Source organism: Hemiscyllium ocellatum, chromosome 12 (genome assembly GCF_020745735.1).
Source record: "Hemiscyllium ocellatum isolate sHemOce1 chromosome 12, sHemOce1.pat.X.cur, whole genome shotgun sequence".
Classification (NCBI taxonomy): domain Eukaryota; kingdom Metazoa; phylum Chordata; class Chondrichthyes; order Orectolobiformes; family Hemiscylliidae; genus Hemiscyllium; species Hemiscyllium ocellatum.
In genome coordinates this window covers 21,333,194-21,350,338 of record NC_083412.1, presented here as the reverse complement: position 1 = coordinate 21,350,338, position 17,145 = coordinate 21,333,194, and the positions used below count along the sequence as shown (strand labels likewise).

The following is a 17,145-nucleotide window of genomic DNA, read 5'->3' as shown; positions in this document are numbered from 1 at the left end:
TGATAAAATAACATTACCTCATGCCATTCAAATGTTAACTAAATGCAAATTACCAAAATAACCATTTTAGATGATTCCTACATTATTGGTGCCAATAATAAGTCTATATTTCTGCCAGGTATTTAAATTGCATATTAAAGAAAGACATCACTGAAACTAAGCCCAAACAAGTTTCAATAATAGGATGTTTCATGTGATTTAGCTGAATATCTCAATTTATCCAGATATTACATAGATTATTTATTTCTAAATTTGGTAATTCATTTTTATTGTTGAATGTTACTAAAATCTGCTCCAGCACGTTTTAAAATTTCCTTTCTGAAAGTCAGAGCTGTGCACCAAAATTGAACAAAACTTTATCTTGCCTTGATGAGCTGAACACAAATCTCCTTATCTTTTCAGGAAGTATCTAATTCACTACAGGGGGTAAAAAAAAATGCTCAGAGGGCTAAGTCTACAATTTTTCAACAATGAAAAAGGTTTTAAAAATAAGTTTGGCTCAGACTAATGAGTTGGGATCAAGCTGGCTGCACACTGAATGATCAGACTAATATTGCAATTAAATAGTAGGGCACAGATACATTGCCACTGATTCTTCTATTATAGATAGCTCATTGAAGGCAAATATTAAATAGACATGATGCACTCTCTTGAAAAAACACTTGCTAACTAAAAAAGTTAATCCTCGAAAAGCTATCCTGAGACTTTATCAATCATTGCTGAGCAAGGCAGTAGAAATGTAAGACAGGAGCAAGTTTCTTCATCAACAGCAAAATACAGAATAGGTACTTTTTCCGGACAATCATATTACCTTTGGTCTGGATCTATTTGCAGAGTTTTGTCTTGCTCAAGGAACAATCTTCCATCAAAATCTTTGTTCTTATGGTAAAGCTCTTCATATTGTCTTGAAAGTGACTCAATCTATACAAATGTCACAACAGCCGAAAAAAATTCCGCAAAGAATATTATACTTAGCATTAGTGCAGCTCATGTTTAGAAATGCTTCAAATGCTTTCCAACTTCAGTACAATTAAAAAGGACTGATCTGAAGATGCAGCACTTCTTCATATTTGTTCGTGGATGTGATGATCTGGTCAACATTTATTATTGCCTATTTCTATGACTCTAGTTGTCTTGAACAGATAGCCGTTGGGCTTATGTTTGAACCTCTCCTATGCAACCAAAGTGAAGAAGAAACAATTATATTGCTCCATGGTGAATGACTTGTAAAGTTAATGGGAGGTAACAATATTGCCACAATGTTACTGCTCATCCTTCCTAATGATTAAAGTTGCAGTGAGAAAAGATGTTAATCAAGAAATATTGCCAAGTTGTTATAAACATTCTGCATTACTTAACACAAATCATCAACTATGGACAGATGGATATTGAAACTGGTGGGAGAGAATGAATCAAGAAAACTACCCTGTCTGGATATTCAACTTTCTAAGTATTCTCATAGTCATAACCATTCAGGTGAGTAAGGAACACTTAATCATATTTATGACTTGAGTAGTGTAGCTGTTGGGCTGGGAAAATCAATCAACTACCAGAGTACCCAGTCTCTGACCGCTCTTGCAACAATGGTGCTGATATTGTTGGTGTAGTTAAGTTACTGTTCAGTGTGACTACTCAGCCCTCCAACACCCAACCCTCAACAAAACGGTGCAGTCCTTGGAAGTTAGAGGAAGATGCTTTAGTTCATCTTATTTATTAGCACAAGTTACTTGCCAATTGTGAGCCCAAAGTTAGATATGAAATTGGTTCTCACACACACACACACACACACACACACACACCTGTAGTAGATTAGATCAAACAATCAAACTGCCTGCTTTCAACAGATGAATGTAAGTGTTTTTTTAATTACAAAAAAGGTCACGCCTTTGAGCAAAACTGCTGAAACACTCTCTACAGCCATCTATTGGCCAAAGCCTGCAACCATATGGCATTTTACCACCAGAGTTAGGAGTGTAAGTGCTCGCACGAAGCATGCCCAAAAATCTTAAATCCAAGTTTAGTTCGTGAATATGATTGAGAATATAAAGATGTTCTTACAATATATTTTTCCTTGTCATAATGTTTGCAAACACATTAGCTTGCATGACAAAATGTATAACTTTCATTAACAAGTCCTATCAGAAGGATGCTGTGAAACTTGAAAGGGTTCAGAAAAGATTTACAAGGATATCACCAGGTTTGGAGGATTTGAGCTGTAGGGAGAGGTTGATTAGACTGGGGCTGTTTTCCCTGCAGTGTCAGAGGCTGAGGGGTGACCTTATAGAGGTTTGTAAAATCACGAGGGGCATGGATCGAATAAACAGACAAGGTCTTTTCCCTGGGATGGGGGAGACCAAAACTAGAGGGCATAGTTTTAGGGTGAGAGAGGAAAGATATAAAATAGACCTATGGGGCAAATGTTTCATGCAGAGGGTGGTAAGTGTATGGAATGAGCTGCCATAGAAAGTGGTGGAGACTGGTACAATTGCAACACTTAAAAGGCATCTGAATGGGTATATAAATAAGAAGGGTTTGGAGGGATATGGGCCAGGTGCTGACAGGTGGGACTAGATTGGGTTGGGATACCTGGTCAGCATGGACAAGTTGGACCGAAGGGTCTGTTTCCAATCTGTACATCTCTATGACGAAGCATAAACATATGTCATCTTGCTTACCTCAGGAAACCCACCAGAACAGGGTATTTTAAGATTATCCAAAAAAGGAAGAAAGCTCTTCGAATAGATATTTTTCACCTAGACAAATGAAACACAAGGTTCATAGTCAAACATCTGAAAATGTGGTCATAAACATTCATTTAGCTACTCTTAACATGTTAAACCGTATTTCTTACAGGGAAAAATTAACTCTACTTTCATGATCCGAGAAGTATGTTCTTCTCACCAAGATTGTGAGTTCTGTTGTTAGTTTCTACTGCCCTCTCCAGGTAATGACATCCAAGATAAATCCTGACACTGCATGACATACTATTCATATATGCAAGTGGTTTGAGAGTGCTCTGTGCTAAAGGGTTAATTAAGTAAGCAAAATAAGTTTGCTGTCAGGAACTTCTGAATGCAAGAATTTGGAGTTTCCTTTATATTTTTTGAACTGATAATTTTCTCAAACTGACTTAATGTTAAGTAACAAATTATATTGTGTATTTTACCCAATTGACTCAAATACTAGTAATTTCACTTTAACATCCAAGGACAAACTTTTCTTCTAAAAAGGTAATTCGATATTGGGCTTCCTAGGAATACTGAGTTACACAGAGTCATATAGCATGGAATAGATCCTTTGGCCGAATCAACCCATGCCGACCATGTTCCCAAACTAAACTAGTCTGCACTTGGCCCATTTCCCTCCAAACCTTTCCTATTCAAAAGCGTATCCAAATGTCTTTTAAACATTACAACTGTACCTGAATCAGAGAAACCTCACTAGAAAAATGACAGACATATTAGGATGAGGCACCATCAAGACATGGCTTTCTGGCCAGTTAGACTTGATGGTTCAAAGGGACATGTTCTGTGCTCTAGAACTTCATAACTAAACTGGCTGCCAAAGGTGCATCAATTCACAAATCAGAGCCTGGCAGCACATGGGCCCTCCAAGTTTTATATAAAAGGCAACTTAAATCAATTAATTTTATATTAAATTTAGACAGCAAAAATCAATAAGAAGGACAAGGAATTAGAGATCAAATCATTGGATGGATAGATTATATTTATCTAAACTAATTTAAATGAGAATAGTGGCAAATGAGGAATAATTATGATCAGCTCAAATTGGTATTGGCTATCATCCCATTACTAAATTGCTTACCTTTACTGTGTCCCTCACAAAAAAATATGTATTGTTATTCGAACAAAGGAACAGGAAAAAGGGGAGGAAAAATGTGGTTCCACTCTAATTTGTTCGCAAAAGTTTGAGAAAGATCAACATTAGTAAGAGACAATTGTTGGCAAGACATGATGGGGCTGCCAGCATTCTGATGTGAGAGAATTTTGTACAAGAAGAATGAACATGACCTGTATTTCTTATGGAATGACAGATTCTCAATATAAAAAACCATGCTGAGTTAATTTTGAAAAATAGAGGTGAAATTTGAGACTGGAGTCAAAGTCAAAAAAATTTACATCTGCACACTGGTCAAGACAGGATTGCCTAGCAAAAATACTTTTTCAAAGGACCAGGTCTAAATTTTAAAATTATCTGCTGTCATAAGAATGTGAATGACACTGAATTTAAATTATGTTTTAGAACTTAAGTTTTCAATATTTTGACAAATTAAAGTGCTTTAGTGCTTCTATTTCATCACTGAAAAATATACATGAAACTTATAAATTAAGATTCATAAATTTATGATTTGGAACTGTTTAAGAACAAAGTAGGGAAGGGGGTCATATGACCTACTCGAATTCTTGATCGACAAGCCTAGATGGCTTGCTTGCTATGGGGACAGCAAAATGGCTCAGGTTGTTTGACTGTTAAGAAATTGAGAGATTCAGATCTGTAGACAATAGAAAGAACATCTGTGTTGACAGTTATCTCTCTCAGACAGGTACGATAAATATTAGGTACTCTTTACATACATGACTGTGCGGCCAAATTCCACCCCAACTTCATTTACAACTTCAGTAACGATATCACCACTGAGACAGAATACAGGAAAGAGATTGAGTGCTTAGCAGCATGGTGTAAAAACAACAATCTTTCTATCAACATCAGCATAACAAAGGAGTTGGTATCGACTGGATGAAAAACAGTGGAGGGTATTCCTCTGTCGGCATCAAAGCTCCTGAGGCAGAGATGGAGGAGAGTGTCAAGTTTCTGTTGGTGATGATCACCAAAAAACCTGTCCTGGTACATCCACATCAAAACAATGGCCAAGAATGCCCAACAACCACTTCTACTTCCTCACGAGGCTAAGGAAATTCAGCGTGTCCACTAGGGTTCTTACCAATTTTTATAGATGCACCATAGTAAGCATCCTATTTGGTTGTATCGCAGAGTGGTTTGGCAACTGCTCTTCCCAAGACCACAAGAAACTACAAAAAGTTGTGAACACAATCCAGTTCATCACACAAGCCAACCTTTCATCTACTGACTCCATCTATACTTCCCACTGATTTGGTTGTTTACTCAAGGCAAAGACCCCTCCCAGCCCAGTTATACTGCCTGCCACCAGCTTCTATGTTGTTACAAGACCTGCCGAGATTCTCCAGAAATTTATTTTTGTTTCAGATCTGCAGTATCCACAGTTCTTTATTTTATTTAAATGAATAAGAAGATATGCATTGTCAAAATGAAACACTTAGTTCAGTAATTTGATTAAGTGGGAGATCTTTATTTGAGCGATTGGTAACTTTGGTCAAAGAAAATTATTCCTGAAGTAGGGGTGAGCAACAAACACAGATGTCTCCATTATTATTTGGTGTACTTACATTTGTGTCAATATTTTTAGCCAGAACTTAAAGACTAAAACTCACTTGATACTAAAATGTAGCCATTTTGATAAGCTAACCTATATCAATGAACGAAGTGAGGGATAGTCAATGTAACTTCCCAGCTTACAGAAGAATTAAAAATAATGTTTGGAAGACAACATACTCATATTCTACCATCAATACTTACACTTTCACAGGCCAAAGGAAGTCTACCAGGTCACAAAACTACCCTCAAGACTTGAGTAACTCCCCATGAGAACACACACCCCAGTCACTTCCTTCCCCATCATCAACACAGCATTTCATCCCCATTAACCATATCTAGTAATATTCAAGGTGATTCAGAATAGCAGTTATGCCAATACTTTTGCCTAGGTCTATAGTTAATACTATAGAGACATTTTAGGTCGACTATACTGTTCATTTCCATCAAAAAATTTGATTACATTGTATGTGTTATGAAATCAATACTGAATTCTTTTTTTAAAAAAAACTATCATCTTGTGGGACATAGGCATCGCTGGCTGGCCAGCATTTATTACAAGTCTTTAATTGCCCTTGAGAAGGTGGTGGTGAGCTGCCTACTTGAACTGCTGCAGCCCATGCTCTGCAGACAGATTCACAATGCCGTTCGGGAGGGAATTTCAGGACCCCTGTCTGTATCAATAGTGCTGAGGTGAACATGGTCAAGAGCTCAAAGTTCCTAGAAGTAAATATCACCAATAATCTGTCCTGGTCCATCCAAGTCAACACTACAGTCAAGAAAGCACACCAATGCCTCTACTTCCTCAGAAAGCTAAAGAAATTCTAAATGTCCACAATGACTCTTACCAATTTTTATATACACATCGTAAAAAACATCCTATCTAGTGCATCACTGCTTGGTATGGCAACTGCTCTGCGAAAAATTACAGAATTGTGAACACAGCTCAGTCCATCACGCAAACCAGCCTTCCTTCCATAGACTCAGTCTATACTTCCGGCTGCCTTGGGAAATAGCCAACATAATTAAAGACTACTCCCTGCTCCAGTTATACACTCTTCCATGAGGCAGAGGAAACATAGATTTGAAAACATGCACTAACAGATTCAAGAACAACTTCTTCCCCACTGTTATCAGAATTAGAGGGACAGACCTCTCATTTTAGAGTTGCACTTTCTGTAGCTGTAAAATTATATTCTGCATTCTGTTCTGTGCTGCTGATGTACTCATACAATGTAGGATTTGTCTGGATAGCATACAAAACAATACTTTTCACTATCTCAATACGACAATAATAAGTCAAAATCAGCATCAGTGAAGGTAATGTGATCTACTTCCAAGTCAGGATACTGAGCAGCTTGAAGGAGAAATTGTAGGCAGACATTTTCCCATGTATCTGCTGCCTTTGCCCTTCTAGATGGAGATGGTTGTGGTTTTGGAAAGTGCTGTGTCCAAAGATCTTGGTGAATTTCTGCAGTGCATCTTGTAGATAGTATACACAGCTGCCACTGAGCATCAGTATGGAGAGAATGGATGCTTGTGGTTGTGCTGCCAATCAAGCAGGAACTTTATCATGGATGAGCTCCTTGAGGTGTTGTTGGAGCTGCACTCCTCCAGGCAAGTAAGGAGATATTCACATTCCTAAATTCTGCCTTAGGAGACACGTTTCGGGGAGTCAAACAGCAAGTAACCCACTGCAGAATTCCTGGCCTGTGATCTGCTCTTGTAGCCACTGTATTTATATGTTGAGTCCAGCTGAGTTACTGGTCAATAGCAAATCCCAGGAAGTTGACTGTGGGACAGTGAGGGCAATGTCATGGCCAGTAGTTAGATTGTCTCTTACTGGAAGGGGTCATTGCCTGGCACGTGGTATGCATGTTACTTGACACTTGTCAACCCAAGCCTCAATGCTGTCCAAATCTTGCCGCATTTGACTATGAACTGCTTCAGAATCAGAGGAGTTTTGATTGATTGATTGCATACCAGTGATATCACCACTTCTGATCTGATCTGATGGAAGGAAGGTCATTCAAATGAAGCATCTGAAGATGATTGGGCCTAGGACACTACCCTGAGGAACTCCTGCAGAGATGTCCTGGAGTGGAGATATCTGACCTTCAACAACCACAACCATCTTTCAATGTCCCAGTATGACTCCAACCAGCAGAGAGTTTGCTCCCTAATATTCACTGATTTCAGTTTTTTGAGGAGGTAGGAGACAGAGGGTGGTAGTGGAGGATTGTTTTTCAAGACTGGAGGCCTGTGACCAATAGCGGACTGCAAGGACTGGTGCTGTATCCACTGCATTTCATCATTTTTATAAATGATTTGCATGTGAAGATAAGAGGCATGGTTAGTAAATTTGCAGATAACACCAAAATTGGTGATGTAATGGATAGGGAAGGAGGTTATCTCAGATGGTGTGATGGGCTAAGGAGCGGCAGATGGAGTTTGATTTAGATAAATGTGGTATGTTGCATTTTTGTAAGGCAAATCAGGGCAGGACTCATACACTTAATGGTCGTGTCTTGGCGAGTGTTGTCAAACCAAGGGATGAGGGATGTAGGTGCATAGTTCCTTAAAAGTGGAGTCGCAGGTAGACAAGGTGGTGAAGGAGGAGTTTGGCATGCTGGTCAATGCACTGGGCATAGGAGTTGGGATGTCATGTTGCAGCTGTCCAGGCCTGTCCTAGAATACTGCATCAATTCAATTCTTTTATCCCTGCCATAGGAAAGATGGTGTTAAACTTGAAAGGATGCAACAAAGAATTACAAGGACGTTGCCAGGACTGGAACATTTGAGCTATAGGCAGAGGCTGAAGAGGCTAGAGCTTTTATCCTCACGAATGTCAGAGGCTGAGGGGAGACCTTATAGAAGTTCCTAAAATCATGAGGGGTATGGATGAGATAAACAGTCACGGTCTTTTTCCTAGGGTAGGGAAGTCCAAAACCAGAGGGCAGAGGTTTAGGGTGAGGGGTGACAGATTTAAAAGGGACCTAAGGGGCTACTTTTCACACTTGTGTGTGTGTGTGTGTGTGTGTGTGTGTGTGTGTGTGTGTGTGTGTGTGTGTGTGTGTGTGTGTGTGTATAATGAGCTGCCAGAAGAAATGGTGGAAGCAGGTAGAACTACAAAATTTAAAAGGCATCTGGATGGTTACACATATAGAAAGGGTTGAGGGGGATATGAGCCAAATAGGACTAGATCAGTTTAGGATATTTGGTTGGCAAGGAAGAGTTGGACCAAAGGGGCTGTTTCTAACTCTGACTCCTCATTACCATACTTGGTTAAGTGCTGCCTTCATGTCAAGGGCTGTCAATCTCAACTCACATCTGGAATTCAACTCTTTGGTCCATGTTTGAACCAAGGCTGTAATTAGGTCAGGAGCTGAGTGGCCCTGGTGGAATCCAAACTGGGTATCAGTGAGCAGGTTGTTGCTAAGCAGGTGCTGCTTGATAGCACTGTTGGTGACACCTTTAGTGACTTCACTGATGATTAAGAGCAGACTGATGTCGCTGCCTTTGTCAATTAGTTTATTGGCATACAACATATGGGTTATGAAGTGTTCTTCAGTTATGGAAGAAATTTAGAACACTACCATTCCATTTTGCACATCTTTTGATTTTTCATTCTATTCCCGTTTTTTATACACTATCAACTTGCCTCTTCCACATTGCACTCATTTTCCTTACAAAGGATTTCCATAACTCTGGCGTCTACTTCAACTGAATTGGCTGTTTGTGTAATTCTGATCTGACTTCGTCTAGAAGATCGTGACAGGCCACTGGAAATTACACTGTTCGCAGCAGCTCCTGTAAGAAAAGCAGTTTCAGTAAATTACACAAATCTACCAGTACATCATATGCACAGCTTTCTTGTACAACTTATTTCTTACACAAATGAATGGCAACACATAAAACATTCAAAAAAAAATACTGCAATCAAGTCCACCAAGAGATGCAATTGTTACATATGGCTGAGACTGCCATAATTCAATTCCAGTAGTGGAGCTTGGAATGTAAATTCCACACACTTTAAAATGCTATATTGTAATAGCTATGCAGGATTTTTAAACCAGGATTGTAGAAGAAACTGCTAAATGCAGTTTCATTTAGAATTTTAATTTTAATTGATCACCATTTCTAATTACAATCTTCAGATCCAGGTGATCACAATGAAATTTGTTTCATACAGTATATATATTTACACACATTCAGACAAATATACACACATATACACAGTAAAGCAATAAAGGTATAAATGTATTTTTTAGAAAATATATATTTACATATATTGAGTGCAATCAGTATGTTTACTTAATATGATACAAAATGAAGAACATACTATAATGCCCCATATCGTACAGTGATCTCACTTAACTCAAATCATGGCATTTCAACTGCTTTGCTAGCATTTCACTGTAACTTATCACAACTCTCCTAATGAATCTGAATTGAGTTTATTGTCTTCCAGTCTGAAAAATAGCTTTCTCTTTATCTTGTGGAACTCATTGCCATGGAAGACAATGATGCCAAGTCATCGATTTCACTGAAGACAGAGACAGATAGGTTCTTGATTAGTATGGGAATCAAGTGTTACAGGGAGAAGGCAGGAGAATGGCATTGACAAACATAGTGGGGCAAATGACCTAATTCTGTTCCGATATCTTATGGTCTTGTAACTCTTTCCATAGTCAAAAAACACCGAATTTTCTTATAGATTTGTGGTGCAATGTTTCTCACTACCTAAGCTGCAAGTGGTGACAACCAGAGGGCAACACGGCCAGAAATAAGGCTATGTTTACTTGGTGGAACACCACACGCACAAAATTCAGACTAGGCCAGTTCAGTGCTTTACAGCAACAATGGGAGCAACAATTAAAGCAATTTAAAGTAGGACCCTGCCAGAAAGTGGACGACAACAAGCATTCACTACCTATTCCTCAGTTTAAAGTGGCACAAAAGAACTAGAGACACACAGATGGATATTTAATTGGGGTAGACATCAGCCATTGTAAAACCGCACAGACATAAGCATGCGCACCTGAGAACAGACGTTCTGCTAAAACAATGAATTTCTCTCTATTTAGATGTTGTCAGACCTAAGCTTTTCCCAACACTTCACTTTTAGCTCAGATTTTCAACATGCGCAGTATTTCCTGTTTATTTGTGGTAAATTTTTACAGTACTTTTTCACTTATTATATTGGTCATATTTCATTTAGCTATCTATCCTTTTAAATTTCCAAGAAAATAATTCCATTTTAAAAAGAGTCAACATTAACTTTTTTTTCCAAATGGTTAAATTTGACTGGGAACATCCTGGGCTTTACTCAGTTATGTATCATAAAAGGTATGACAATTGTAGTGGGGTAACGAGAGCTCTGGCACCACAGAATTATTTTGTGGTCTGGTATCTTAGAATGGAAAACATCTCACATTTGATAGAAGAAACAGAATAAAAGGGAGCTGACTCACTTGTGCTTTCATTGCTGCTCAGCAGTGACGGCACATCAATTCCAGATTTGCTGAGACATTCTTAAAACACTTGATTATTGCAAATAATAAATGTAGCACTAATAATGTTTCTTTCTACGACACAAGAACCAGTCAGATGACAGGTTTTTTTAAAACACATACATACACACACCAGCATCTTGATTACTTGCAGTGCAAGGGACTCATCCTTAAAGGGTCAAAGGTCACCCTTGCCTAGACATTCTGCCTTTTGGCAGTTACAATCACATTTTTAATACACAAATCTGTATCAATCATGCATCAGTTTCTTCTTATTGACCAATTACATAATAATGTTCAAGTCTTAGCAACACAATAGACCAATCACATGCCACTTTGGTTACCCCATGCTTAAGATGGGGTCATTTGCTTTAGATTCCCACCACAGAAGTTAAATGTGGTTTCCTGCTTCCTTTTTGCTTAAACTAGAACAAGCTGCAGTTTGCCAAATGACAAATTGCTCAACATCTATTTCTTACATGGAACAAGTTATGGTCAGTGCTGGTCCATATGTATTTTGTTTTGGACCTGCCTGTCTTGCTTAAATTGTCTGTTTTATTTTAACCCCTTCCACACTTGAAAGTGATGGCATCCCTGGATTACAGGGTACCACTAATCAGAAAGTTTTTAAAAAGCAGTGATAATCAAATAGTAATTAATTCAGATTCTTTCACATATCTCAGCTGAGTCTTCATTGCTTTCTCAAGTTTAAACTTACAATTACAATGGTAATTGTAGCTTCTGTAACTGCAATCAGTCAAACAGCTCTAAGATATCTTGTGGCTCAGTTGACTGTCAGTGTCTCAGAGCCAAAATCTCTTAGTTTAGTCAGACGTGATAACTGTGAAAGGCTTGTCCATAATGTGGTCAAACATACTGATCATCAATATATAAATCCTTCCACTCCACCTATGGCAGATGGGAAAGCTGAGAGTGTTTCCTGTTGAGAACTAAGTGATGAGCTGCAGCTCACCACCATCTTCTTTGGGGAGAAATTAGAAACACACAACAGTACTAGCCTAGGCAGCAACTGACACATCACATTTACAAATTAAAATACTTTCAAATCATTCCATGGCAAATACCCTTTTCACCTCGAGAAACTACTAGAGAGAGATGCATTCATAAGGTGTATTGATAATGCAAATTGTAAATTCACTCTATTAGTAATTGGATGTGAATTCTGGGGACATTGGTTCAAATCCCACCAGGGTGAAATCTGAATTCAATAAAAAATAATCTGGAATAGAATTTGTCTGAATGGCAACTATTTATACACTTTCACTTGTAAAAAAATTACTAATGAAGAAAATTAACTGCTTCCTGAGTAATTAAACATGGTCAATAAATGCTGGCTTAGCCAGCGACACCCTCATTCCAAATTTAAATATACTGTTCCAAACAATAGAAAGCTTTTTAAAGAACTTCCTTTAGCATTTAATTTAAATAATTTTGAAGAACAACTAGGATGCCATCAAGAGCATATGGCATTCTAAAACTGGTTTGGAGAAAAGGGTCAATAACAAGTGCAAAGGGTAGAGGGAACACTTCCATCATTTGAAGAAATGGGACAATAGATAACAAATCAGCAGTGGGAATTCTCACTCCCAATTTTCCTTGTCTGGGTGCTGTGAATAATTCAAAGCATAGCGTGGATGAACTCAAGGAACATACCATGGGTCTGATAATAAAACAGTTTAATAAGACAGCAAGCTGGAGTTGGATGAACTTAGGATCATTCGGGAAGCAGAGGTGGTCATAGATCGGAGCTTTAGGGAAGTAGTAACTCCAAAGATTGCAGACAGATGGGTGACAGTGAGCGGGACTGGGAGGAAGCAGCCAGTGCAGAGACCCCCTGCGGCTGTTCCCCTCAATAACAAGCATATAGTTTTGGATACTTGTGGGGGGACGACTTACCAGGGGTAAGCAATGGGGTTCTGGCCTCTGGCACGGAGCCTATCCCCGTTGCTCAGAAGGGAAGAGAGGAGAAGAGCAGAGCAGTAGTTATTGGAGACTCGATAGTTCGGGACACAGATAGGCGGTTTTGTGAGGGCGAGAGAGACTCACGTTTGGTATGTTGCTTCCCAGGTGCAAGGATACATGATGTCTCTGATTGTGTTTTCCAGGTCCGTAAGGGGGAGGGGGAGCAGCCCGAAGTCGTGGTCCACATTGGTACCAACGACATAGGTAGCAAGAGGGATGAGGATGTTAGGCAGGCTTTCAGGGAGCTAGGTTGGAAGCTCAGAGTTAGAACAAACAGAGTTGTTGTCTCTGGTTTGTTACCCATGCCACGTGATAGAGAGTCGAGGAACAGGGAGAGAGAACAGTTAAATACATGGCTACAGCCTCGTGCAGGACGGAGGGATTCCGGTATCTGGATAACTGGGGTTCTTTCTGAGGAAGATGGGACCTCTATAAACAGGATGGTCTACACCTGAACCTGAGGGCACCAGTATCCTTGGGGGGAGGTTTGCTAGTGTTCTTTCGGAGGGGTTTAAACCAACTCTGCAGGGGCATGGAAACCTAGACTGTAGCTTTAGGGTGCAGAACCTGGAGTGTAGGGAGGTGAGGAACATGGCACCAATCTCGAAGGAGAGTGCCTGTAAACAGGAAGGTGGCTTGAAGTGTGTATACTTCAATGCGAGAAGTATACGAAATAAGGTAGGTGAACTTGCAGCGTGGGTTGGTACCTGGGAGTTCGATGTTGTGGCTATTACGGAGACATGGGTAGAACAGGGACAGGAATGGTTGTTGCAGGTTCCAGGGTTTAAATGTTTTAGCAGGGTCAGAGGTGAGGGTAAAAGAGGGGGAGGTGTGGCATTGCTTGTCAAAGATAGTATTACAGCAGTGGAAAGAACAATGGATGAAGACTCGCCATCTGAGGTAGTTTGGGCGGAGCTTAGAAATAGGAAAGGTGAGGTCACCCTGTTAGGAGTTTTCTACAGGCCTCCTAATAGTCCTAGAGACATAGAAGAAAGGATTGCGAGGATGATTCAGGAGAAGAGGGAAAGTAATAGGGTGGTTGTTATGGGGGACTTTAACTTTCCAGATATTGACTGGGAAAGCTATAGCTCGAGTACGTTAGATGGGTCGGTGTTTGTCCAATGTGTGCAGGAGGGTTTCCTGACACAATATGTAGACAGACCAACAAGAGGTGAGGCCATACTGGATTTGGTTCTGGATAACGAACCAGGCCAGGTGTTAGAATTGGAGGTAGGTGAGCACTTTGGGGACACCACAATTTGGTGACTTTTACTTTAGTGATGGAGAGGGATAAGTGTGCACTACAGGGCAAGAGTTATAGCTGGGGGCAGGGAAATTATGATGCGGTGAGGCATGACTTAGGATGCGTGGCTTGTAAACGTAGGCTTCAAGGGAAGGGTGCAATCGATATGTGGAGCTTGTTCAAGGAGCAACTATTGAGTGTCCTTGATAAATATGTACCTGTCAGGCAGGGAGGAAAGGGTCGTGTGAGGGAGCCGTGGTTTAATAAGGAATTGGAATCCCTTGTTAAAGGGAAGAGGGGCGGCCTATGTAAAGATGAGGTGTGAAGGTTCAATTGGGGCGATTGAGAGTTAGAAGGTAGCCAGGAAGGATCTAAAGAGAGAGCTAAGAGCAGCAAGGAGGGGACATGAAAAGTCCTTGGTTGGTAGGATTAGGGAAAACCCAAAGGCTTTCTATAGGTATGTCATGAATGAAAGAATGACTAGGGTAGGAATAGGTCCAGTCAAGGATAGTAGTGGGAAGTTGCATGTGGAGGCTGAAGAAATTGTGGAGACACTGAATGAATACTTTTCGTCAGTATTCATTCAGGAACAGGACATTGTTGCCGATGTGAATATTGAGTCACAATTAATTAGAATGGATGGCTTTGCGATATGTAGGGAAGAGGTGTTGGAAATTCTGGAAAGGGTGAATATAGATAAGTCCCCTGGGCCTGATGGCATTTATCCTAGGATTCTCTGGGAAGCAAGGGAGGAGATTTCAGAGCCATTGGCCTTGATTTTTATGTCCTCGTCGTTTACAGGAATAGTGCCAGAAGACTGGAGGATAACAAATGTGGTTCCCTTGTTCAAGAAGGGGAGTAGGGATAACCCTAGTAACTATAGGCCGGTGAGTCTTACCTCTGTTGTGGGCAAAGTCTTAGAGAGAATTGTAAGGGATAGGATTTATGAACATCTGGATAAGAATAACGTGATCAAGGATAGTCAGCATGGTTTTGTGAAGGGCAGGTTGTGCCTCACAAACCTTATTGAATTCTTTGAGAAGCTGACTAAGGAGGTGGACGAGGGTAAAATGGTAGATGTGGTGGATATGGGTTTTAGTAAGGCGTTTGATAAGGTTCCCCATGGTACTGCAAAAAATATGGAGGTATGGCATTGAGGGTGAGTTGGAGGTTTGGATTAGGAATTGGCTGGCTGGAAGAAGACAGAGGGTAGCAGTTGATGGTAAAGGTTAATCTTGGAGTGCAGTTACCAGCGGTGTTTCACAAGGATCTGTTTTGGGACCATTGCTGTTTGTCATTTTTATAAATGACCTGGAGGAGGGGCTAGAAGGTTGGGTGAGCAAGTTTGCAGATGATACGAAAGTCGGTGGAGTTGTTGACAGTGAGGAAGTATGTGGCAGATTACAGCAGGATATAGATAAGCTGCAGAGCTGGGCAGAAAGGTGGCAAATGGAGTTCAATGTAGGTAATGGTGAAGTGATTCATTTTGGTAAGAGTAACAAGATGGAGTACTGGGCTAGTGGTCGGATACTTGGTAGTGTGGATGAGCAGAGGGATCTTGGTGTCCATGTACACAGATCTCTGAAAGTTCCCACCCAGGTAAATAGTGCTGTGAAGAAGGCATATGGCGTACTGGCTTTTATTGGTAGAGGAATTGAGTTCCGGAGTCCTGAGGTCATGTTGCAGTTGTATAAGACTCTGGTGCAGCCGCATCTGGAGTATTGTGTGCAGTTTTGGTCGCCATACTATAGGAAGGATGTGGAGGCACTAGAACGGGTGCAGAGGAGGTTTACCAGGATGTTGCCTGGTATGGTAGGAAGATCGTATAAGGAAAGGCTGAGGCACTTGGGGCTGTTTTCATTGGAGAAAAGAAGGTTTAGGGGTGACTTGATAGAGGTGTACAAGATGATTAGGGGTTTAGATAGAGTTGACCACAAGAACCTTTTTCCACGTATGGAGTCAGCTATTACGAGGGGGCATATCTTTAAATTAAGGGGTGGTAGGTATAGGACTGATGTTAGGGGTAGATTCTTTACTCAGCGAGTCGTGAGTTCATGGAATGCCCTGCCAGTATCAGTGGTGGACTCTCCCTCTTTATGGGCATTTAACGGGCATTGGATAGGCATATGGAGGAAAGTGGACTAGTGTAGGTTAGGTGGGCTTGCATCGGCACAACAGCAAGGGCCGAAGGGCCTGTACTGCACTGTATTTTTCTATGTTCTATGTTCTCATGCACTAATCCTTCTTTATCAATTTGAGGCAACTTCTGTAAGCCGATAACTTGCATGGAACATGATTTTACTTGCACCTGTGAAGTTACGTGCCACTAACTACCTATTAATGTATTAATTTTAAATGTGATTACCAAAAATGAACAACTGTCTTAAATCATTGGCCCAAAGTACACTGGGTTCTCAAAATGCAAACTTCATTGTACCTCTGTACGAAATTAAAAACTTCCTGCAGCCTTAAATCTAACAGAAATAAATTTAGTCACAGTATTAGAGTAATCTTTGAAGTTAAGCAATCTAAGAACCAATATAATTACGTTGAAGGTTTGAAGCCCAAAAACACAACTTGTAAATAAAAGTTTCAAAACCAAATGTCACTTACTGGTACATAACTTTCATTCAATGAACCTGGACTTTCTGAAAATATGGAATACCAAGTTGGTTGCAAGACTCTAGTTCTAAAGGACTTTCATAAGTTATATTATTTGTGACTTGCCTATTCAAGTATTCATTTAGCTGGAATAAGCAAGTTTATAACTCCTTTTACAGTAAAACATTCGAGCCCTGTACAAGTCTGCAATGTTTCGTACATCCTGAGAGATCAGTAATTTAAAATTTGAAATAGTCAAAAATACAAGTATTGCCAGGTCTGTGATGAATGTTTACATGATTTAAATTAGCACAAAGAATAAAAGGAGAATCCAAACTCATAATAAATCCCAGCCCTTGCTCATAAACCCCG

The 17,145-nt window shown here is 40.0% G+C and overlaps 1 protein-coding gene across 2 annotated transcripts in view; it reads right to left on the bottom strand.

Moving 5' to 3' along the window:
- The window catches only part of rb1 (retinoblastoma 1), a 199,226-nt gene that overhangs the window by 142,679 nt on the left and 39,402 nt on the right, over nt 1-17,145 (bottom strand). For both annotated transcript variants that reach the window (XM_060833366.1, XM_060833367.1), the window contains 3 exons: nt 9,095-9,243; nt 2,676-2,753; nt 812-921 (listed from right to left, as the gene is read on the bottom strand). In XM_060833366.1, the coding sequence (XP_060689349.1) occupies nt 812-921; nt 2,676-2,753; nt 9,095-9,243 (337 nt within the window). The remainder of the gene's footprint in view (nt 1-811; nt 922-2,675; nt 2,754-9,094; nt 9,244-17,145) is intronic.